This window comes from Camelus bactrianus, chromosome 35 (genome assembly GCF_048773025.1).
Source record: "Camelus bactrianus isolate YW-2024 breed Bactrian camel chromosome 35, ASM4877302v1, whole genome shotgun sequence".
Lineage (NCBI taxonomy): Eukaryota > Metazoa > Chordata > Mammalia > Artiodactyla > Camelidae > Camelus > Camelus bactrianus.
This window is the reverse complement of record NC_133573.1, coordinates 22,275,946-22,301,749: the sequence shown is the minus strand read 5'-3', so window position 1 is coordinate 22,301,749 and position 25,804 is coordinate 22,275,946. Positions and strand designations below refer to the sequence as shown.

The window sequence follows — 25,804 nt, the reverse complement described above, 5'->3', positions numbered from 1 at the left end:
TATATAGAAAATCTCCTCATTGTTTTGCATATAATCCTTTAAATAAAAGAACTATACCTTTAAAATGTTGTGTTTTTCGTGAAACAAATCTCCTTTACGTCTTAGCAGTTAGTGCAACCCAAATAGCGGCATTTGAAAGGCCAGAAAACCTATAAAATCATATTCAACTAATAAAAAGCAGATGTAAGTAAGCTCTAGACACCTTGTTAAATAAATCTAGAACAAACTAATCTAGGATATATTAAATTGCCCTTTTGCAAGTTTTGTTTTCATAAATGATTAATGATACATTAAATAGCACAGTAACTTTTCTCAGTTTTTCAAATCACCAACTTAAAAATTTATATTACACAGATGGCACAGTGAACTTCCACAGATCACAGTAGCTTTACTTTGAGGACAAAACCACATAAATGGGGAGGAACGCAAGACGTAAGCAGTACCAGAGAGCATATGTAGGCTTCTAGACTGAATATTGTCTTCCAGGGGGTCAATGTCGAAGATGGAGCCAGGATCTGTGCGCCAAACTTTGAGGTCTTTTACCAAAAGGAAGAAATCAACAAATCAAGAATGAATTAAAACAAACAAAAAAAGGTTAGCACCATAGAGAGTCGAGTAAAAGTCTGGAAAGGGGTATATACAAAAAGCAAGCATGTAACAGGCAAACCCACTGTGAGGCAGACCTCAGCAGAGAACGAAGAGGTAGTCACACTCGTAGGATTTGCTAAGAAAACTTTGTGATCAAATTTAAGTTGCCTAGTTTATTCTTCATTGACCTTCTATGGGGAGCCTGGGACTCACCACCCAACTCACGTGCACACCAGACAACTCCCTGCATGCCTGACTGATCACACGTGCTCTCCACACACTGAAACGGGTCAAGTGCTTGATACAAATTCCTGATTAAGGACATGTGAGTAATTCATAAGAAGCCACTGCAAGGTTTTTGTCTAAGAAAACAAACCGAAACAAGAATCAAAACTTCTCTCCCGACAACAGAAACAAATGGCTGAAATGTAGGGAAGTGGCAGGCCTAGTTTTCATTCTGAGCCCATGAGCGCAGGCTCACCCACATAAAGTGCATTGATTACAGGAGTTCGGTGAAGCAGGGCACTGAGCAAGGGGCAGTGAGGGATGCAGAGATGAGTAAGGAGCAGCTTCCTGCTCTCAATGGACCACAGATTAGCTCTCTGCTGTAGTCAGCAATCAGATTGTGCCAGCCAGTTTATTCTCTTCTTCCAGTTGGAGGCAAAATCTAACTCTAATAACTTCTGGGTTTATCGGTCTCTCCAATGAATGGTTATCAGGTTCTGAAATGATCTGTAGGGTGTTGTATCAACAATGGGAAAATCAAAACCTGGTTACAGACACGTGGCAGAAATGGAGCTCAAGTAAAGAGAATTAATTATTAAACTGGAACTGGAGATCGGTTTGTCTGTCTTTAATTAATATTATGTAGCATTTACCACATGCCAGGCACTATTCTCAGTTATAACATAACATCACTCAAGTATCCTAAGATAGTAGAGCAGGTACTAGTACTATCCCCATTTTATAGATGAGGAAACTGAGGCACAGGCATATTAAGTTTGCTTGGCCAAGGTTTCACCACCAATAAGCAGCAGAGCCTTCAACAAAAACAGAAGAAGCACAAATTGGCTCAGTCTGAATTACCCAAAAAAATCTCTTAACCTGTATTTCCATGCCTGGCTCAGAACTTTAAGTGTCTGCTGAATGTACTTCCATGTGGTTTCATAACCAAGCCCTCCATGGAAAATAGTTTCCCCCAAAAAGAATAAATAAACTGACTTCTGGATTGCCCAGTAAGTGAATAATTTAGAGATCTATCTTATATATATTTTTTAAAAAAATAATAACCTCTATCTCAAAGGTAATGAGTATTGAATTCTGAGTTCAAAGTCTAGAAAATCTTACCATTTTTAGCAAGGATCTCACTGTCACTCCTGACCCCTGATCTAGGGTAGGACCCTGTGGTAAGCTGTGCAGACTTCAGCATTTCCACCCTCCTGGGATGGATTGGACCCTCTGTGCTATCCCTTATGAGATGTTCATACAAAACAATGAAACTTTAATTCTGTGTTACTATCAACGAAAACATCACAACTCATCCATCTAACTTAATGTGATCCCTTTTAAGTGATCAACTTGGGGAGTCAGCAAAGCTATCCATTGCCTACAAACACGTTTGGAACGTCTCTTTGGAAATTACTTTCAGAGTTGCTTAATAATCATCCAGGTATCTCAGGAGCCTGACTTCAGTACCCTTGTTTCACAAGAAGACACTACCCTGTCAAATGTACACTTTCCTCACCCGCTCATCTCTAAATGGCCTTTCACTGGTTCCAAAAACTCTTACCTTTAAAGATGAAGTTAACCCAACACTAAGTACTGAGAGGCATGTTGCATGCCTACCAGAAATGTTATTTGAGCTATAAAACTGAGCTAGCCGCAAAAATTCAGAGGCTAATTGCTCCGAAAAAGACAACAGACAATTGGAAGTATGGGTTGTTGATATGTATCGGAAACTCAGTAGCTCTCCTTTCCAGTCCTGCCTTAGGCTTTAGGATGAGCCTTGCTCTCCCCGTCACCATTCAACACCATGTCCCTAAGATTCTCCCTGGCTGACAAGAAGGAACAGCAGGATAAGAAGGTTCCTTCCTCTCTGATTTATGGGGATTTCAGACAGTTCTCAATTCTCCCAGCTCAGAGACACTATTCATAAAATATAAGCTATTCCTATTGTGGAATACCATCAGAATCTCTCCAGCACGACTGTTTGCAGTAGAAAGATTTAAAGGGGATTACTTCTGTGATGTCACCCGTGCAGACAATGTCTGTAGTTCAATTACTGATCGGTACACAAACTAAAGGAAAACAAAATAACTGTCCAACCTTCATTATCACCCATGTCTGACTCTTTGCATAACAAGTAGGAACACTTTCAGGACCAGAAAGTTATTAAAGACAGAGAACGTCCAATAACAGAATGGATTTGCAATGATGCCTGGCAAAGGCATGAATCCCACCCAGGGCGAGGCAAACAGTGACACTTTGCCTGTGGTCCACTTTCAACGGGGCATCACTTCAAGCATTTGAGGAGGAGTCCAACGAACAAGGAAATTAACCCTAAAGCCAGTGCGCGCTCGATCTTCTCGCCTGCGCGGACCTGCCAAGAAGGCCCGTGCGCTTACCGACAATGATGCCGGGCCTCCTGTCCATCTCCACGATGTGAGGATGGACACCTTTGTAGGCGGCATCGCTGACGACCTGGGTGTTCTTCCGCACTCGCTCTGTCACAGGGTCATCCACAACAGGAGTGAAGCCCCTTCCCTTCGTCTTTTCAAAATCTTCATGATATTTCACCTGAAAAGGGGAAAAACAGAATTAGCTCAAACTGAAGTCTCCCAATTGTTACACAGCTCACAAAATGTTGATAGAATGACATTTGTCAGTGTACCAGCTGCATCTAGATTATTTTCTACACAGACGCAGCTTTTCCAATTATTACAAAAAATAACGTCTGAATCTTCAGTTTCTGAGCATCAGAAATCAAGTGATGACATTTTTAATGTTTTTCATTGTTAGAGTTAGCAGCTCTTTTAATATATAAAACTGTACACCAGTAAGAAGTTTTAGAAGATGTATTTTTTAATACTGGTTACTTCCTAAAATATACTAAGTATAAATTACTTTCCTATCTCTTAAACTTTAACACAATAAAATGATAAGATACTTTTACACAATTATTCAAGAAACCACTATTATGTAAAATTAGATTATGAGAGTTATGAATAATTATATACATAATTTTCATATATAATTACAAAAACATATATATACTTCAAAGTAGACATTTTTCATGCTCCAAAATTGGATTAGGGTGATGGCTGTCTAAGTCTGTAAATTACACCAGAAACCATTGAATAGTGCACTCTAACAGAGTGAACTTTATGGTATATAAGATATATCCCATGTATCCCAAACTGTTTTTTAAAAAATAGATATTTTAAAAATCCTTTAAATATGTCAACACACCAAACTCCATCTTAAAATTAATTGAAAAGAAGGCCAAGCAAATGTCTTTCATAAAATGCATTTATAGTTAGTAGTCACGTTAGAAATAAAAACACACCCCGAAAAATCACTGAGAAAAATTATTTTATTAGACTAAATATTCCCGTTACATTTCAGTATGATTAGAAAGTTCCTCCTGCAAAGGAAGGGTTCATATCCACATTTCCATGCTTCGTTAGTTGTCCAGATTAACAGCGAACAGTGCCGTCAGTACACGCGGTGGTGCGGTGCCTTAGTACGTTTTAGTCATGGAAGGAGGATCTTGCTGGACCCTACCATTGAAATATGATTTTGTGCTTCTTTGACATGTCTGAGACCAGGTGAATCTAAAATCAGACTTGGTCTACCTTTCATCTGCTTCTGGTCCTGGGTATATTTTACCTGCAAAGTAAATAGTAGTACACACTTAACAATAAGACAAACATAATTTTTTTTAAATTACGTAACTTTTTTAAGCATTCCAAATGAGTGAAACATATACAACATATTCTGAAATATTCCCCAGGTAACTTGTTCAGTGAATTACATTTCGTTCCAGGATAACAATCTAAAATTTTACTCTCAAAGGTCTCCTTGGAAGGCTGCGGCAAAAATGACCTAAATCTACCCACTGGAAACAAATGTGTGAGTGGCCAACATCCACCAACAGTGAGCCAGTGAAAGTAGTTATCATACTTCAACAGGGAAAATCCAAAACTCATTGGAACCTAAATTTATTTTCCTGTCTCTGTATTTCCCCATTTTCAGCCCCACCACTGTGGAAGGATGCATACCAAACATCCCTGTATTTCCTTTTATTTCTCCCACCGAATTGCATATGTACCACTCAGAACTGAAACCCTCATATTCCCTGAGAGAAAGCGCACCATCACTAGGACACTGGTGAGCACGATGGGACTTTAATGAGTAACTGAATTCTATGTGAAACTTATTTAAAGATTTTTGTTTTTCCTCTAAGTCCTTACTTTGGAGCGATGATTCATTTCTTATTTTGTTTCACAGAGAGGATTTAGCAACCCACATTCAGTGGGATACATCTGTAAGATGACAATTGTTTAACTTACGCATCAAAGACTTAACCGCTTTCAAAGACACTGGCTAAAATAACATGGATCGTTGTTTAAATGAACATAATACAGTTTAAAGCAAAACTTTGGATGTAAATGTTGGTCACATCTGGGAACACCAATTGAGAGTTGCAGGCTAATGTAACGTTAGCCAGCAGCAGCTTTTGGAAGTTGTCTGAAATAACATGTGTACTATTGCACATATTACAAATGTTTCTTGGAAATCGATTTCATTTTCACAAGGAAAAAAAAAAAAACAAGTCTGCAAGTAAATAATAAGAGACACATCTTTTGCGACAGCCCCAAGTGAATAGAACAACTTGCCGAACTAATATTTTCTTGATTCTTCTTTACTCTTTCCATTTCAGGAGTGACGCTTAGAGCCGTAGCTCTTCCCAGCTGACCTTTATAACATACCTATCATTTCGGAAAACAGAAAACAGAGCGCTGTGAATCAATTCAACTAAATAAGAGTCTCATAGTATTTATTTGAAAGAGCTAGCCAAGGAAAGGAAGCTATGAAAAAAAAAAAAACAACAGAGGATACCATCAGAGGTCTAGTCATATTTAAAATGCCTGCATCTTAAATCAATCTATTTTAATTCATCCCATGGCACTGAATCGCTGTGAATGAAATCATGAATGTGCTCAAATACATGGGCGTACCCTCAGTGAAGCTGTAACAAGCATTTCATCACAAGGGAGTATGACAAGCAATGTCGTCATGGATGTCACGTGAAGGTACTCCTAACCCATACGGAATGGAACGAAGCTGTTATGGCTTCTTAGTAATAACTGTGGCAGAGCGGCTGGCAGGAGGCCTGAACAGTGACCACAGTCATCCCTAAGGCCACGCACTTCCCACCTGCTCCATCCCTCCTTCTCGGGGACCATGTGCCTTTTGGAGAGTAAAGGGGTCACATCAACCGTGACTCTGAACACATCGGGGAAAGGTGAGGCTCTGCTCCCCCAGAATACAGTTGTTAGGGGAAGTGCCAAACCATAAACTGCCTTTCCTCTGTAATCTGGTCAAATGACTTTAAAGGTCTGAAGAATAAAAGATTTCTTTGAACGTAACAGATTTCCAAATTTCCTCTTCCAAAGAACTCAATTTATATGTTAATGACTTCAGAAAAGGATTCTCTCGCTGAACGGCATCCCTGGGTTACAGAACAGCAGGGAGTCAGGGCAGGCCAGGAGCTGCTGTCTGCGTGAAAATTCACAGCCCCTGAATCAGGGCCCTGAAAATGGGCCTGTCCCCTGTGACCTAGTCAGCCAGGCACACTGTCTAATTTCTCCCGAGACAGCATCCAAAAATAAGGTGACCACAGCTGGGAGTGGGTGATGGACTGGACAGGCTACAGAACAAGACTACACATATGCAGATACATAGGAAAGGGAGTGGAAGAGCTTATTTATAAATAAGCCAAGATGCCAGGAGCTGCCACTGCGTCCCTTTGGGGAAGCACAGAAACTATGAGCCTGAAGACCAAATAAATCCGCCTGCAGACGGAAATCATACCGGCAGTCACTGGGAACTCTGAGCAGGGCGGGCATGCCTGGCTGGACAACACCTAAGACCCTGAAACCTTTCAAATAAACTGGCAGTTAACTGAGAGCGGAGTGTCAGCTCAAGGTCACGAAAACTTTGTAAACACAATCACTTCGCTGACATGTTGACGATACGTTTGCCAAACATAAGACAAAAGTTAACTAAGGTCACACATTGCTGAGGTTCTTCTGGTTTTCTTTAACCCTCTTCAGCTCTGGTGGATCGGAAATCGCAGTTGCCTGTTGAATCTCTCCTTTATATTTCACCTGTGGAGGGGACATGAGAATTTTAATCAACAGTGGAATGGTCTCCACCCAAACAGCACAGATCGTGAGCCTCAAAATTCACCCCATCTTTTCACACGTCTCTGCCCATGGCAGATGTATGGCAACCTTTCAGTTCAGGTCCACACCTGGATTCTGATTCTCCTCACTCAGGAAGCACGAAGCGTTGGTTGCGCTTCTTAAAAATGATTTTCTAATAAAAATTTTGCTGTTCAATACCAAAACTAACTGCAAATGCCACGACGAAATGTGATGGAAATAGAAGGGGAAAGCATTGCCATGGAATCATTAAGGGAGAACCACAGTGAATTAGCCATGGCAGCCTGCGAAGGCTGTTTACTCTCCTTCTGAGCCTGGAGCCTCCACCTTCAAAGGGGGCTGAAGGCCCCTCACTCCTCCAGCAGTCAGGGACATAGTAAGGACAGACCCTGACTTTCTCCTCCACCTGGGAGAACTCACTCTTAAATTTTAAAATCTCTCAAAATTACCTGTTTCAGGAGAAGAAGGTTATTGTTTACATTGGGGAAAGTTCCATAAAAGGGTCAAGGGATGGGAAAAATAACCATCGGCAGACATATTTAAAAGGGATTTCTGAATTCAGGGAGGCCTGGGTTCAAATCCCAGTTGTCACAAGCCATGGGTTCCCAGCATGTCCTCTGGCCCCTCAAGGCTCAGGTTCCCACACCCACAGACGAGAAGACTCACAGGTTCACATAAAGCACTTGTTACATATTAGAGGGACCCCATGATTGTTAACTGTTACTGCTTCATTAGCAACAGATCATCGAATGCTTGCGTGATGTTTTCTGTCTTATTTATTTATAAGGTTCCGTGCCCTGACATTACATCTTGGGACCCGAGGCCAGCCAGATCTTCTTCCGCCTTATTCCAACAGACAATATTTTTTTCTTAAGCTTGACAACAGACCCGCTACACTATTCTCCAGGTCTTTTAAGTCTGGATGTAGTTTAAGCAATTTAACAACTAAACTACAAGGTCCATGAGGATAAGAAGTGGGTCTTCTCCATCTTTGTGTACCAGGGACCAGGATCACACCTGGCACACTGAGGTGCTTAAGGAAGATTTCCTGAATAAGCCAATGGGGCTGAATGATAGCAAGACAGTCTCAAATTTCCTGGACTAACACAAGAGGGCCAAGGTTCATGCCCTTCCATATGTGAAAAGGAATGTCCAAAACGCAGAGGGGCTAAAGCTTTTCAGAAAGCACCATAAAGAATAAAAAAATAAGTAACGTTTGATCAAATAGAAGAGAGAAAGGGAAGGACTTGCCGCACTCAGCTGCTCCTGGTTCCTCCTCACTCTCTCTATCTCCGGGGTCATGCTCACTGGAGTGGCTCTGCAGCTTTGTTCTCTGTACTGGAGCTGGGAGACAAGGTGCAAGACAGTGTGGGTTTATGGGAGGGAAGTGTGGGCTCACACACTGGACCTGGTTGCAAGGAATGCCACACTGCGACAGAGCATTCGTTAGCTCAAGTCTTTGTTAGGATCTCACAGCAAAGTTTGCTTTGCTAACAGACCTTGTCATCACAGTGATCACAGATCTAAGCTGCTTCTTGCACAAATGTTTTGAATTCCACCTTGGGTTGTTTTTCTTCAAACTGTATTATTGACTGGTGGCCTCTCCGAGTCTGATCTTATCAGCAATGATAAACGATCCCTTCTGTGAGTTTCTCTCTTCCTAGCACTACAGCAACATTACTGAAGGACCATTATATATTTAAAAATTAAAATTCTGCACTCTTCGCATTAGAAAGGAGGGTTACACCAGTCCTATGCCTGCACCTCCGTGAGTGGCTGTCACTATATAAAGAAGCCCTGAACCTCAAAGTCTCCTTCTCTGCAAAGTTCCCGCACTGGAAGCCCACTCTCTGACTGGCACGAAGGAGATGTTTCTGACCTACAGTGTAGAGATGCTCTTTCTCAGCTGAGGGGCTCAGACCCAACGTCTGTGCTCAGCTTTCCCCGCAGCTCCACAAGACTCCAGGAAATAAATGAGGACCCAACACAGACAGACAGAATGGCATGTCCAGAAAATGAATTTCTGACACGTGAAAGTAAAGCTAGAGGTTAAAATCCCACTAAAAGGAACTCCACAGAAACAGCCTTCTTGATATTTTAAAGTTTAAATTTAGTGACAGGGAATTTTGTTTTTGCAAGCCATCCCAAGGCCTACGGGACCTATGGATACAATGGACATGAGATGCACGCGCTCTGCAGAGAATGTGCGAGCAAAGGGCAGGTTGATAAGCCTGGAAAATAAATAACAAAGGCTCAGGCCCTGCCGGCGTGACTTCTCTCTCTGCCGTGGTACGTAGTTTGAGAGTTTAGGCAGATTCTGTGTCGGATAATTATCTAAGGCAAGGAAGGCGCAGGGTAATCTCTATTGATGGCAGGATACAAAGAAAGATTACTCCGGGTAGCGTTCAGAGGGGAAATGTTTGTCGAACAGCATTATTGAGGCAGAAAACTGCTGTAGCTGATTTCTGGTAGATCTAAATGTGGGGACAGAAGTTCGATATAGAGAGTCTTCCTGTCTTGCATTCAGCCATTCACAAACATGCTAAGTGCGCTGCAGGCAACATCGCACATAATATTCTAGTTCGTTTCACAGATGCGGAAACGGAGGCTTGGACAGGTCGGTGGCTTAAGAAGGTTATACGACAAATAGGGCCTAGAACTGGGCTCAAACCAACCGTCCAGGGCCCACATTCTACCCGACTCCTCCAGTGATACCCAAGTCCCCACCACGTCCTCACCATGTCCCAGACGCCATGTCTGATACCACCTGGGCTGTGATTCACAGTCTTCGTTTTTAATTAAATTAACTTGCTATTATTTTCAAATAGTTATTTTAAGGGAGTGTTATGTTTCTATGATAAATCAAAAACTAGCAAACCCTTTTTGAGAAAAAGGGATACATTAAAACAACTTAATCCCTAAGCCCAGGCCTGATCACCAGTGGACCGTTTATCACCCGTAGCTGAACCACACGGTAGGGACCGGGGCACCCCCAGAGACCTCCTCGTGGCCTGAATTATGATTTCTCTCTCTGCCATCTTCCTCCTGCCATCCTTCACCCCGAGTCCTCATCACACTAAAACTTCCCTCTTTGAACTAGACCTCTGATCCTGAGCACACTTAGTGTACCCTGCCAGGAAGGCCCTGCCGCACAAAATCCACCCCAAGTTTGTATTAATTCTTCAGGATCTAATGCAAATGTTACTTTCTCCAAAGATTTTCCTGCCTCTCACTGGCACAGCCTCTCCTTCTCTGCATTTCCCCGGCACTTTGAGGAAGGAATGATTACTTCACATTAAATGAGATATTGCGTGTAAAGAACTCAAGCAGAGCAAACACTCAGTAAATATTACTTATTGTTATAGCACTTAATGGGCATTCTTTATTTATTCCTACAGCTGTTTCTCCTCCAGACCCTGAGAATACTCACAGCCCCTAACCCTGAGGTATGTCTCACACCTCTCTGAATTCCCTCAAGAACAGAGTAGGCATTCAATACCAGGTCCTTTCATATGCAAAGGACTCAGTGTAATGCTAGCCCCCAACACAAGGCTGTGTGAAATCTCAGCTCCGTCTTGCATCCGCCTGCCAGGAACTGGCCCTCCTACAATGGCATTCGTTGTCATGGGACTTCACATGCGTAAGTGTCACGCTCACTGAAAACAATACTTAAAGGAACATGATCACACATTGCTGAGGTTCTTCAGGTTCTCCTTAACTCTCTTCAGCTCTGGTGGATTGGAAATGGCTGTTGCCTGTTTCATCTCTTCCTTGTATTTCACCTGCATAATTTATAATAAAAAAAATGAGTTTTATTCAACATAAGGCTTAAAAAATCATTAAGAATTCATTGTTTGTAACTGTTGCATAGTTGACTTTTTTTAGTTCCAATATTAATTTTCCTTCAATGGGAACGCAGATTTTTATTCCATCTGATGCTTTCAGGATTCCTTTATCCTAAAGCACAAATAAATGCAGATCTATTCACCTATCCGTCACTGAAGTTTTTCAATTAAAATAACATAGATCGCCTATAAAAATAAATTTTATCAACAGGCAGCTGCACCAAAAACCTCAGGAATTATCTGCCTTTAATAATTTATTATTTTCTATATGAAAAGCAGTTTCTCTTTATTAACAAATGAATTAAAATTCACCATGTATTTAAAGGCAAACATCAAACCGAGTTAGCTACAAAGTCTTGGGAACACTGCTTGACTGAGAGTACACAAATAATCCAGAATCAGAAAAAAAAAAAAATAAAAGAAGAGCAAGGGGTGGTGGAGGAAAATGTACTACAGGCAGAGGCCACTGAGTGCTGATCACGACAGAAGGGCCAGAGACAGAAAGTCAGGAAGTGCCTTCTACCCTCACGATCCTGTTACGTAAACCCACCTGTATCCTGGCACCCACTTCAATCAATCAAAAGCTCCAACCGCTAACTCATACAACTCAACAGTAAAAAAAAAAAAAAAAAAAAAAAAAAAACCCCAAGCAATCCAGGTTAAAAAAAAAAATGGGCAGAGGACCTGAATAAACATTTTTCCAAGGAAGACACAGAGATGCCAACAGACACAGGAAAAGATGCTCAACATCACTAATCATCACAGAAATGCAAATCAAAACCACAGTGAGATACCATCTATGCCTATTAAAATGGCTATTGTCAAAGAGACAAGAAACAAATGTTGGTGGGCATGTGGAGAAAAGGAAATCTTCCTGCACTGTTGGACTGAATGTAAACTGGTGCAGCCACTGTGGAAAACAGTATGGAGGTTCCTCAAAAAATTAAAAATAAAGCTACCATGTGATCCACCCAAAAAAAAAAAAAAAAGTCCCTCCTTCAAGTCTGTTTAGAAGAAGAGCAACAAGACGGATGGCAATGCCAGCACGTGGTTACGCATGGGACAAGAAACAGCTCTTTAAAACTTATGAAATCATTAGCAATGTCACCCTCTCATGTGGTATTTCAATATGTCTAAAGTCCATGGAAGACTGGATTCAAGACACATCTATGTATTTGTATGTATGGAAACATAGGCTAGACATAAGAGGCATATGCTGAAATCTAGCAAAGACTTAGATCTACACCGAACACGTTTTAGAAATCACTTGGTAACATTTGAAATGATCAAGGCTGAAATCCATGCTGACTGTCATAAAGAAACGATACCTAAATGTCTTTGCCATCATCTGTGTCTTAGTATCTGTACACTTACTATGAGATATAAGGAACAACGCCAGATGTTTAGTCTAGATCCAAAACAGTTCAACTGAGAGTACACTGAGACAGGCTACTTCTAAATAAGTTTCAGAAATAGTTCTTAACAGAGAAAGCTCAGAGCTGAAAGGCTTGTACTCTGGAGGTGGAAAATGTCAAGATCTTCAAATGTTAGAGAATCCTATCTCGGTTTGACAGATCTAGCTAATCTTGAAAGGGCAACTTTCCATTTGAATGCTAAGCAGGACTTTATGGCCCAACCTCATAGAGATACAGAACTATGCGTTTGTTGTTTGCTGGAAGAGGCAGTGGGATGCCGGCAGAAGAAATGATAAACTGTACAACTTTGTGCGGTTTTCCTCGGGTGAGAAGCTAAATATGATTCAAGATGAACATTTTTGTTTTTCATACAACTCCAAACTAATCCTAATGGCACAGTCATTTCACTGTAGGCAATGGAAACGCACAGTACAGGACACTGATAACACTGTACCCCAGTACAATGATGGGTACATTTCAAATATTATCATTTGGAAGTGAAGGGAAATGACCATTTTACATTGCTCAGCTGAACTAATTGCTCCACCAGACTCGACTGTTGTCTGACACACGTAGTGGATCTGAATCCTCATCAGAAGGTACCCCTCCTTACGCATTCTTCCGGGGACAGCTTCATTCACACTACAGAGGTTTTATTGCACTAATGTTCTGCAGATTTTTTTGTAAGTTCACTTTGAAATGTGTTTTTACCACAGCAGTAACCTCTCTCTCCTACTTGGTCTCCACAAAAGCCAGTACACGCACCTTCCAGGATGCCGGGTAACTAGCGGGGTTCCTGATGGAGGAGTTCTACTTGGATGATTAAAGAAAGCTCTGGCTCTAAGGGGGAAGATGAAGAGAAAGGTCTGGGAAGGAGATTTAAGGGAAGAACCCTTTTGACTTCCTCAGCAAGAAACTAAATACCATAGGCCCTCCATATCCTCAGATGTGGACCCTGTAGATACAGAGGGCCAACTTTAAGGGACTTGAGCATCGGCAGATTTTGGTACATAGCTGGGGAGGGGGGTCCTGGAACCAATCCGTCATGGATACCAAGGGATGACTGTATAGTAACTATTACCAAACATACCTACTGGTAAGGACAGTGATTACCCACTGTAAATGTCAAACACTGAATGAAGAAGTTTTTATCATAACATTAAACACCTGTTCTGCCCTTCCCCCAAGCTCAAAGGGAACTGCAGGTGGGGCAAGAGTTATTTTACAAATTACAGTAAAGGTGCGTGCTTTTCTTTGCTGGAAGCTGGAAGAGGCAGAAGGCGAATGAGGACCTTGAACCCTTCTCTTAAGCCACCAAATAAATGTTCTAGGGCCTTTAATCATTCTATCAGGGTAAAATTTCTTTCCTCCAAGTTGTGGAGAGGCACTGAAATGTATCCTTTCTCTGAAAAATTTAATACAGTTAAAATTCTGTTCAAAAGGATGAAATCTAATCCTAGATCTCATTACTGTACTATTAAAGTGACCTATCTCTTACGCACTACGATACATCAAGATGAAACAGTGCTTCAGGCTCAGGGGGAACAAGGCTACAGTGTCCTTCTGAGCGCTGGACCTTTGATATTTGATGAAATAGTGTTTCAACAAAGTGAAGGAAAAAGGAAAAAGGCAGCCAGTTTAGTAAAGAACTGAAAACACTCACCGAGGGACAGGATAATGAATGCTACGGAGGACTTACTGAGCTAATATTCTGCTGATTTTTCTTCACTCGTTCAATCTCTGGAGTGTCTTTCACCGCTGTGGCTGCTCCTACTTCCTTCCTGTAAAGCACCTTTATCAGAAGAGAAGGAACAGGGTAGCATATCAGCTTATTAGAGTTCAAGTCTTAGATCCAATTCTTGCAAAAGAATATTTCTTGGGTTTTAAAGCAATCTGAATACAGCCTCGATTTATGAGTACTGATGTTACGTTAATCAGTTAAATAATCCATTCTGAGAAGAAATGCAAACTTTGGTTCTGTTTTCCATAATCTTTTAAGTAAACCCCTCCTGCCTGGCCTACAGCACGCTTAGTACCTTACGTGGCTGTTGATAACTTGCTCTAAGAATATAAAGCAGCAAACTAGAGTTTCTTTCTTCAAATACAAATATATGTCACGTGTATTCGAGAAAAATCAAAGGACATATTATAAGAGCTCACTAAGCAGTCATCATTTAATTCAAAAACAGCATGAAGTTTTAAGCAACTGCTACGCTCCCAACGAGAGCAAAGATGTTCTCATTCTCTTCAAAGAACATATCAGCTCTACTGTCAACATCAACATTCATTCAGCTCGGTTTCCTTATCTTCTACTTATTCCTTAGACCCGCCCACATCCTTCCACCCCTACCAACATCTACCCCTTTCAAACACAAAGCAAAAGAAAAATCAAAGGGTTCTATAGAAACACAGGATAACTATAAGGAAGTCATATGAGGACAGAACGACTCCCTCTCTGATACTCGGCAAAACACAGGCCCCAGTGGGGGTTAGAACACATGAGAGATGTGGAAGGTGGCAGGATCACAGGAGGTGGGGCCACACAGCCTTTCTCCCGCCTCCTCTCCTCCAGCAGAACTTGTCCACTGCTTGGCACAGCCTGCCTGTGAAGACCCTAGAAGTCCCCAAGCAGCATGTCTTGAGCGTTAGAGCTTGCCGACTTGTTAGAAAGCAGAAAATATTCCAGAAATCTTCAGAAATAATAGAATTTACAGTTTAATAACACATTGGCTTACCTACTTAAATGAGTTAATTCTTCATTAAAATATTGGCTGTACCATCGATTTTTATTTTAGAATTCAAGTTCATATATCCATTAACTATAAACCCAATATCTTAATTAACGGTACTGATAAAATTCCTATCCCTCAAAATAAAAATATGAAAGTTTAGGAATTGGTTACAAACTAGTAAATCCCTAGATATGTTAGCAAAGCAAATGATCAACAACCAGGAGGGAAATCACTTCATGTGACTATTTTCAACTTCAAGGTAAAAATCTGTGTGGAAGATAAAGATCTCTTTCTGGTGTGAAATCTTCAAATTCAGTTTAAAAGAGCTGTTTTTTATACCAAAGAAGGAAATTTGAATTTGTAATTCTGAAACAATCATAATAAATTACAACTTGTAAGAACATTTGGTTTTCTTATTGTTTTATAGAAGTAAAGATATACATTTGACAGAAAACTCAGCAGTGCAGCAAAAAGTCGGACAATGACGAAAAAAGGGTCTCCTTACAAAACATAACTTCAAAGTGGCAAAGAGAAGAAATAATGGCTACTCACCGCACTAATGTTTTGTTGAGTTGTCTTAACTCGCTGAATTTCAGGTGTGTCTGCTACAACAGAATAGTTGGAAAGCATCTTCTCTGCCTCATCTTTATATTTTTTCTAAAAATATAAACAGAATGTGAATCTGAAACTCTGTATGTGTGCATGTACAAGAGAGAGGCAGAGAAAACGGCACTGTTTTTTCCAACTCTACTGTACCGCGTGGCTCTAATTTATATCATATGATTCAAAGCAGTTGTTGATGGAACAGTAAAAATAAAGGGAATACGCAAACAGAGCGAGCAAACAGTCTCAGAAAGCAGTCACCTCTACTCGGGCAATGGTTCCCATCCCAGACCTTTCAAAAGCTTTATCCTCCACAGCACCCCTAAGTTTAGAACCTCCTCTCTCATGAGCAGCCCCAGCTCCTGTTCAACGTAGTCCTGTAGCTCCTACAAGTAACCCGACTCTCTGTGCTCGCTTGTTCTCTGGACCTTTGCTCTGCTTCCTATTTCAGATAAAGATAATTGTTGATAAAAGGAAAGGTATTAGTATTTTTGTAGTTGAGATAAACATCTCAACTTTCTTTCTACTAAATGTACCTCTGGGAGCTCTGATCCTTGCTGGGCAATACCTTCCACAAGCGCCAGCATTTACACAGTGGTAGGTGTTGTTCTAAATCCTTAACACACGTTAACTCATTTAAATAACGCCACAAGCAGATACTATCATTATCCACGCGTAGAGATGGTAAACTGAGGCACTAGTTAAGTATCAGAACTAGGATTTAAACCCAGGCACTGTGGTTCCAAAGTCAGAGAAGTGAACTATTAGTGACATACGCCTGCTGACTGGGAAAGGTTAATTGTCCATGTTGAAATGCACCACAGCATCACTACATCCTCTTAAGTATTCCGCTGTACCCAAAATAACTAAGTTTCCTTCCTATCAGATGCACCCTCATGCCACACTCAGAAACTCACCACTGTTAAGTTAAAGCAGGAATGCCACCAGCCTCAGGCATCACTTCCTATGGGAAGCTTTTACTCTGGATATCTTTACTTTCTGGCAAGCTGTATCATAGTTTGTCATACTATATTTGCATGATTATTTAATTAAGTGACTAGCTTACAGCTCGCCAAGGGCAAAACCATGTTTACATTGCACGTAAACGGGTGCTCAGAAAGTATTTGCTGAATGAATGAATGAGCTTGGCAACTTTTCTCCACCGATTCAAACGGCCATATGCATATTTTAAGTAGTTATCTACGATTTTGGTTCAGCTGATACAGCGAGAGCCAACTTCTCCAAGCTCACATGCCACCACGAGACAATGAGGATGGATGAACACGCACTTCAGGACCATCCAACTGCTGCATCATTGGAAAAGGCTGAGAGGCAGCCAGCTCCTTTGATCTTGGCTCTGCCATCTTGATTTTGAACCAGCAAATGTTTTAAACTCCTTGCTCATGTTTAGCCAGAATTTTGACAAATCTGGTCAAATTTTGTTAAAAATTATTTCTGCACAAACCCCATTAACCAAATTAGGTTCCTTTGTCACTTTTCTTTAACCATTTTATTTTTTTTCCATTCCCTTTCGCTATTGTTTCTATTGGATTCATTCTTTTCAATGCAACTTTTATAGCAAAGAAATTATTCACAAATGAATACTTTTGCCCAAATCATATTTTATCAATAACTTTCTTCTTCCATTAAATACTTTCTTTTGTGGTCATAATTTCTCTTATATCTAGTTTTCTAGAGGCTAGGTCATAGGTATACTTGGCAAGCTAAATATTACCAAGAAAACTTAGTTCTTCACTTAAATTTTAGTTAATACTCAATTTCGTCTTATACCTTGTGCAGTTTTATTCACTCTTAGTTTTAGTTGGAGCTGAATATTTCAATTAAAATATTCTTGATGAAATGGATAAAATACAGTTTGCAATTTTTTTCTGTAGTCTGAGCATTAGAGCCAAGTGCACAACAGAATCAAAAAATAAAAAAGGTCAAAATGTCCTTGGACTCAAAACAGAGGCTCCCACAGGGGAGTTCCGACACTCAATAATGTCTATTGAACTGAATCTACCCAAGTTGTCCCTGTCACTAATGAAGTAATCAGGTTTGGCCAGTGGTTCCTTTATCACAGAGTGCACTGACTTTAAACAGAATGCCCTCACAAAGATACCAATCATAGAAACACACACAGCACAAGGTGAGTGGACGTTACAATGCATTCTTCCGAGCATCTTCATTCTCTACCAACCTGGCTGTAGATTTCAGATGCCCTCTTGGCTCGAAGCATATCCGGGATATCCATGCTCACTTGCATTCCTTTCCCTTTTATTTCATTTTCCAAGTCTTTCTTATAGTCTTTCTAAAAGAACAGAAAAGCATCTTCAGAGCTTTGCGTAGCCTTCCATAGCATGGAGATATTTACGTGTTTGAGTCTCAATGACTACACATGGAAATACCATTTATACTTTTTCTGTATACAATCCAACGTGTTTGTTTTAAACTCTGCGTGCCATTAGTTTCTTACCTGGCTGGCCATTTCAGATGCCTTCTTCGCTCTCTGGATATCGGGAGTGTCTGTGCTCACCAGCATGCCTTTCCCTTTAATTTCAGTCTCCAGGTCTCTTTTATAATCTTTCTGCAGAAAATAAAACCTGCAATTAAAGCTTCACAGTAATTTGAAAATCCGTGTTGAAAAACTTGATTCATTTTTGACATCAAGAGATTGGCTTTTAGAAACAAGTTGGACCTTTACTTCTTTTATTTCTGTGGAACCACACACATTTGTAATCCAAGAAATGAACACCAAGGAAGAGCACAAGACAGAACCAACCATGCAAAGACCAGAGGAAGGGCTTTCAGGAAGACAACAGAGCTGTGCAGAGACCCTAACACTTGCAGAGGTGCAGACTGGAAGCCTGTGAGGCTAGAACAGAACGAGCAAGGGGAGAAGGGTACAGGATTGAGGATGAGCAGGAGGGGGGCTCTGAACACCAGAGCAAGGGGTATGGTGCCCACGCTGCACAGGACTGGAAACCACTGGAGAGTTTTAAGTGGGAGAAATCATACAATTTAATTATTCAAGGATTGTTCTGGCTGCTGGGTAGAGAATGGATACTGAGAGGTCAATATTGGAAGCAGAATTCTGGTTAGGAAGCTATTGCAATGATCCAGGTGACAGAGGTGGTAGCGGGGACTAGGGTGGGTGGGAACAGGCAAATGGACTTAGGAAACCATTATGAGGGTGGGGTCAATAAAACTTGCTGACAGGGGGAGTCAAAGTGACTTCTTGGATTTCACTGATACCATTTGTTTATATAAGAAGGGGGTGGAAGAGGGAAGCAGATCCAGGGGGAAATTAAAGGTTCTGGTTTGGGCATGTAATGTAAAGTCTCTGTTATAATATATTTGTATGTCATTTTCATGTGGTGTCTATGAGACATCAAAAGGTGCATGGTTGCATATTCACATCCATATTAAAGAACACCTAATTTTTCTATAGGAATAAGATAGAACTATCTGAAGTAACATGGAAAAGGGTCCGTAATACTAAGTGCGAAAAGCAAGCACAAAGTACATGGTATTCAAGTTTTTAAAGTCTCTGTATGCACAAGTGTTTATTTGTCTAAATACACATTGAAATAGATCTGGAAGACCCTACAGCAAGTTCGTAACAATGGCTGTCTCTCAGGAGGATGACAGAATTAGGGGTAGAGTCAAAGAAAGTTTTCAAGTGTCTATTCAGCATGCATCCTCCCCCCGCCCCACCATTTTTAAATGGAATCCCAGTTGGTCAAGACTTGTACACCATCTCTAGCTTCTTTGTCTAAATCAGTTATGGTCATTCCATTTCCCTGGCCAGTACCTAACCCTGGGGACACAGGTAGATCCCAAAACAGAAGCCACTCCCCTAATCAGCTACCTCTCAACTTCCAGATTTCACAGGTGGGAGTCAGCTCTAAGCCAGCCCTTCCTAAATGCAAGGGTCACATTATAGCTCTCAGAGTGACCCCACTGAAGCCTCCCCCAACCAGCCTTGAGGTAAGTGAGCCGTACCCCTTAACGCACACCCCAACTTTCTCTTTATATATGTTTCTTTTAAAATCATCTCTTCCCAAATACTCTCTGCTCCAGTGACTTTTGTATTTTCAAAATTTCTGGAGGAGTTCAAGAGGTGCAGAACTGGAGCTGGGGTATTTTTTTATTTTTGAAAAAATACACAAGTGATCTGACTCCTACAACTTTGTTATTTAATATCTATCATATCATACCATCTAAGACAAAACTGCTAAATTAATATCCTGTCATTGATGAATGACATTAGATGAATGTACATGGTCATTCGGGCTATATAACACCTCACCCCAAAATGCTGACTATAGAAATTTCAGCCATGTTGATGAGGTCAACTGAGAACATGCAATCAAGTCACATAGAAATGACATCACAGTCATGTTACAGTCTCAAAGTGTGACTTTCAAGTTCTGCTCACAAAGCTGCAAACACACATATGCCAAGCAGCACAGGATCCATCCTTAAAGAAAAAACGGTATAAAAATATTTATCATAGCCTAAAATTAACATGAAACTTGTTGTATTATGGGATAAAGTAAGAAGAGGTGTGTATGTGTGTGTGTGTGTGTGTGTGTGTGTGTGTGTGTGTGTGTTTATTGTGTATGTTCTATTAAAATGCCTTTTTCCAAGTTTTCTTTGATATACTTGAAGTTACTAAGCAAAACAGAAACTAAATTTTTCCAATAAAGGGGATGATGGGTGACTGGGAATGGTTTCCATTCCAAACGGTGAAACTAGTCACAGAACGCTTTGGAAAATTCCACGTACTAATCAGTTTGTTAATATGATTTGCTAAGTTGCAAATTCTGACTTTCAAGGTTGGCATTATTCACTCTACTAACCTCCCTCGCCATCTCAGAAGCTCTTTTGGCGTGCTGGATTCCAAGAGTGTCGGGGCCGACTTGCATTCCCTTCCCTTTAATTTTTGACTCCAGATCTTTCTTGTATTCCTTCTGTAAAAAAAAAAAGCAACATTTCACAACATTCAGACATTCAGTGGACAAACATATATCTATATTCAATGATATCCAAAAAATGGCTAAACCTATTTTTTTTAAAAAACAGAAGGAAAACACGGCTTACTTTGTACTATGAATGATCACGTAGAACTAAATTTTCTGAACCGCTTAGAACTCTAATCACTATTCTCACTGAGGAAGGGTATATAAAGCTCTGAAGATTTTTACTATAAACAGGTAATTGCCAGGTGAGAATCTTCACTGGAGGACAGGGAGGCAAGTTTAAATGAGCTGATGTTTTAGAAAGAAGACTGACTTTGAGGCCAGAGTCCTTCATGGCTGTGTGACACTGGGAATGGTTTTTTGCATTTCTGGTTTATTCATCTGCAAACTGGGGAAAATAATTCCTCCACATGCAGGATCGCGGTGACGATCAGCATGTATCTAGTGCCCAGCACGGAGTGGGTGTTCAGTGACGACAGCTCTTCCCGCTCTCTTACTCCTGAACCCACTGCTAAGACCCAGTTTAGTGCTGCTCCTGCCACCCCTTCCATTTAACTTTATCGGGCTGAACTCTGCCACTTAGAGTTTAAAACACATTTTCCAAGTATTACTGACAAGTGATTTATGAGATCTAACTCTGAGTGTGGACGGCATATGTCACCGCAACATTAGTAATTAGTAGAAAATTACTAATGTAGGGAATTGTCATGACAACATTAGCCAAAGATGTCACGATGGACATCTGCTTTTTTCGCCTGACTGGCTCCCATTCCTCCCGCTTCTGGCAAAAAGTTGCACAATTTTCTCTTGAGGAATTACCTCTAACCACTCTCAATCCATAAACTTCGGGTGGGTTGATTTCCCTACTCCCCACATCTACTTTTAATCCCACTAAAGTATTTTTCATGTTTCCTTTAGTTTATTTAAAGAACATGATGAGCCAAAGGTGATTGTAAATCTTTAAAAACACACATCAACTTAGAATTTTATACTTGAAACACCATTAAACTACCTAGAAAGTGAACTGAACGAAGGAGGGATCATGAGAAAGACCCGAGGCCACCGGCACAACGCACTCCCCTGACTCCAGACAGAAGGAGTGGGTCGGGCGTGAGCACAGGACAGAAGATGAGCCAGTGAGAGTCAGTCCTTAGACCTGAACTGTATTTGAAGGAAACAGATGGTCACTTCCCACTGGGACCGCTGGCCACAGACATGAGTTATCCTGTCTGTAAGAGGAGCCATCACATAGAAATAGCCTCCCACGAGCAAAATAACAGTGACAATAAAAGAACTGAGAGAGGAAGGAAGAGAGACAGCATGAGAATTCCAACCTGAAGGAATCGTGACCTTTGGACTTCTCTGTCCTTAAGCCAAAACATTTCCTCGGTTGCTTCACCCAGTTTTAGATGGGTTTCTGTCATTTGCCACCTGACTGATGGGGTCACCGTCATCTTCATCACCTTCATCACAGTTTATTAACATATAGGGATAAAGCCTTACATTTTTTTCACTGCTAAAGTCAGCTAGATTCTCCTCAAAGCACAGTGCCATTATCTGCTACCAAAGGGACACCATGAGCCAAGGATTAAAGGACGTCAAGCACCTTGGAGGCACTTCATTCTTATAAATGTCATGTAAAGTGAGCAACGACCACTTTCATTGTATAAGGAGGTTTAAGTGAACTCATTCAGCAGCCAGGCAAGGACCGGGAGGGACCGTCTGCTTACGCACAGGAGAGCATGTGAACTTCCAAACCGCAGTGACTGACAGGCCATGCTAACACACCTTCCCAATCTGCCTTGCATTTGCTTAAAAGACCAAGTTAACTCTAATAAACTTATTTTGGTAGGATTTTCTCTGAAATGAGGAAATGGTCGTTTTTTTCTCACACCACACAAAAAGGAGATGGCGAGCATCATTTTTATTTTTTAATTCACTGATTGGGAAAAGACTATTAGGACAGAGCTGCTTAAAATCTGCTTACAATAAGAAGTTGCGGAACATCATATATATACAGTTGACCCTTGAACAATGAGGGGGTTAATCCTTCTATAACTTGTAGTTGGCCCTCCATATACAAGGTCCCTCTGCATCCAGAGATTTGACCAACCACGGACCATGTAGAGCTGTAGGATGTACTACTGAAAAACGTGTGTAAGGCGACCTGCACAGTTCAAACCCATGTTGTTCTAGGGTCAACTGCCAACTGCACAATCTCTGAGAAAAAGGCACAGACAAGGAAAGCAGCTGAAAACTCATACATTCTCAGATGTTAAGTGAATATACTCACCTCACTGGCCATTTCAGATGCTCGTTTTGCTCTTTGAATATCAAGAATTTCTGAATTAAGTTCCATTCCTTTCCCCTTTATTTCATTTTCCAAATCCTTTTTATATTCTTTCTATGAGACAAGAATATTACTGTTTGAAATTTACTGGGAAACTCTTTAATTTATATACTGTTTTACTTTTTTTTTCCCCAGAGGCCACAGAAAGGAGAACATATTTCTAGAAAGGAATTAACCAGATTCCTGAGCATTCATGCTCTTTATTTCCTACAAATACTTCATTTTCTCTCTTAATCATGTTCAGAGTGTTTTCCAACAGGAACAGTCTTTCTTCTTTCTTCCTTCTTTCCCACATATTTTGGTACCATATTGGTGCCATATTTTTTTAAAACCATCTTCCCTTTAAATGGTGAGGAAGATCTTAGAACTGCATGCTTCTTATTAATTATTTGAAGTATTTCTTTGAAAGCTGTCTATAAAATATGAATCATTCATCAAAAGAACATAATTGGAAAAGAATGAAAAATTACAAAATCAAAACAATTGTAGCCAAAGTTTAAAAAGGTTCCATTTTACTCAAAGATCTGCAAAACTAAATAATTTCCTACAGATTGATAATATACAGTCTAAATTTCACCTGTTTCAATATCATATTTTAAGCAGATCCAAATGTCTTTCTTTATGAATCCTTATATATAACATGGGTGTTTTGTGTTCTTTTTTTTTTTTTTTTGGTCTGCGCTAATGGATTTCTTGTTTTCTTACTAACTGAATTATGAAAGCAATATATATCTTAATCCAATTCAACTCAGTTGCCTTTATGACTAACTTGTCGGATGAAAGACAAGACTTTCTTTAATGATAAGAAATCGTGTTCTAGTTCTTTTGACGTTATTTTCTAGGGTTCATTTGATGTTATTTTCTCTTTATCCAGTGTAATTAAATTAGCTGGTCCTCTGCTTAACTAACAGCCTACAAGACATAGTAATGACCTGCATGTAATTTTTTAGAGCGCCGGAGCCCAGCGACCTGGATGAAAGTCAGATTTCTGGTACTTATTTGGTCATGTGACCTTCAAGGGGACTTGAAGTAACCGAGCCTCGATTTCTGCAGAGGCCAAATGAAAATAAAAATACTTGTTCTACCGGAGTCAAGGACAATTGAGGGAATCATATGAAATGAAGTATAAATTGATACTCTGAATACTTGAAATGGCAACAGACATGCAAAAACCATAAAGAATGCAAAGACAATTTAAAGCTAAGTGCTTACGCTTGGAAAGGGAAGTCACCACTTCATTGAGTCACTGAGTCTCTTTTTAAAATTAGACATCGCTATGACTTAAAAGATTTTTAATCATAGTCTCTGGGCCTTCTTCCTACCCTGAAGCATACATTCTGAGTCAATACACCTAAAATAAGATTTCATTCAAAAAAACAATAATAAAATGGCAATGGCTCGTGTATTAAAGTCATTTGTGAATGTCAAAATAGATCTCATATTGTCATTTGTATGTAAATAATAAAAAGATTCTCTTCTAAAAAATTCATATAAATAGTGCATATTCTTCAAATGGAAGACAGTAATAACAGGAAATTGCTCTGTGAACACTATCCAACTCCAAAAAATTTTATAGGAACCAGAAGTGAAAAAAGATGGGGTAGCCAGAACGCTCTTCTGTAAATTACATGCCTATTTCAGCCCAACGTCTATTATAACAGTGAGTCACATTACATTTCTAAAAGCAGTTAAACGGTAGAGGCCAGTTGGCATTTGGTTATTAATGAAGTTCATGGTGATTCACGTCTACCTCAGTAATTATACTCCTAATTTATTTCACTGGTTTAAGACGTTTCAGGAATAGTTTCTTCAGTTCAAAATTCAGGATGAAATGCAGTTCTCTAATGCCTTCTCCTAATGTAAAGATAATCTATTTAAAGAGAGAATTGGGAGAGCTCCAGGTTTCTGAGCAAGTAGCAAAAAAAAAAAAAACAAAAAACAAAACTTTTAAACTGTAAGCATATTTTCAATGGTTAGACTTGAGGGCCTTAATGTTCAACAGTTTAATACACTGTGAGCCAAAATGCACCAGCAAATTTGGGGAAAGGGAGATTTGTTAAGTAGAAAATGAAAAATGGACATGAATTCCCACAGTCCATATGCTACTTATGTTATTTTTCTCTCTACTTAGAAGACAAACAACCCATAAATGTACCATTTCTTCAGACATTCATACATGAGCACCTCATTTCTCAAATCAAACGTCATGCGAATGCTGCAGAGAAGTTACAGAAAAGGCTAGTTCCGATATACGTTTTTACAATAACTCAATTTGAGAGAATCAAGCTAGCCTCATCCATGCTCAAAATATTTTTTTAAAAAACTAACTGCTATAAAGCTATAAAACTTCTTAAAGAGCTTCTAAGTTACAACTCAAACACCAAATCAGAATATTTTTCACGTTTCTCCAGGAAATCTGGGTAATTTCTTCCCTCACCTTTGAGTGGAAATGTTAACACTTTCCTGTTTTTAATGAAAATGAAAAACTCTGTTCATAAAGGTCAAAGCAAAGAGTAATGAATTAGTATCTCAAACACTGAATTAGAGAATTAGTAGAGAACTGTTTAGCACATACATATTTCCTGGGTTATTTCTTTCAATTCCTTTTGTAGAATTTTACAGTAAATAGTAGGGTCATACCTCCTTCAGAAGGTGGGTGATGTACTTTACATGTAAAAACTCTGGAGTCTTGTCTAAATCCAGTGACGACCTTCCTTTAATCTCTTTCTCAAAATCCTCTCTGTAAACTTTCTGTTAAATAAGATCACATAATTTGTAAATTTAGAAAGTATTAGTGACTGTGGAGAAGATATTAGAACAAGCATATACCCAGAACA

General features: G+C 40.0%; 1 protein-coding gene across 8 annotated transcripts in view; it reads right to left on the bottom strand.

The window, feature by feature from the left end:
- The window catches only part of NEBL (nebulette), a 310,491-nt gene that overhangs the window by 25,921 nt on the left and 258,766 nt on the right, over window positions 1-25,804 (bottom strand). For 5 of the 8 annotated variants that reach the window (XM_074358285.1, XM_010947775.3, XM_074358284.1 and 2 more), the window contains 14 exons: window positions 25,608-25,718; window positions 22,911-23,021; window positions 20,498-20,608; window positions 18,109-18,219; window positions 17,833-17,943; window positions 15,582-15,686; window positions 13,997-14,089; window positions 10,727-10,819; window positions 8,289-8,381; window positions 6,888-6,980; window positions 5,487-5,579; window positions 4,372-4,476; window positions 3,213-3,384; window positions 444-536 (listed from right to left, as the gene is read on the bottom strand). In XM_074358285.1, the coding sequence (XP_074214386.1) occupies window positions 444-536; window positions 3,213-3,384; window positions 4,372-4,476; window positions 5,487-5,579; window positions 6,888-6,980; window positions 8,289-8,381; window positions 10,727-10,819; window positions 13,997-14,089; window positions 15,582-15,686; window positions 17,833-17,943; window positions 18,109-18,219; window positions 20,498-20,608; window positions 22,911-23,021; window positions 25,608-25,718 (1,495 nt within the window). The remainder of the gene's footprint in view (window positions 1-443; window positions 537-3,212; window positions 3,385-4,371; window positions 4,477-5,486; window positions 5,580-6,887; window positions 6,981-8,288; window positions 8,382-10,726; window positions 10,820-13,996; window positions 14,090-15,581; window positions 15,687-17,832; window positions 17,944-18,108; window positions 18,220-20,497; window positions 20,609-22,910; window positions 23,022-25,607; window positions 25,719-25,804) is intronic. The other 3 variants (XM_074358287.1, XM_045511120.2, XM_010947807.3) reach the window with 3 other exon arrangements.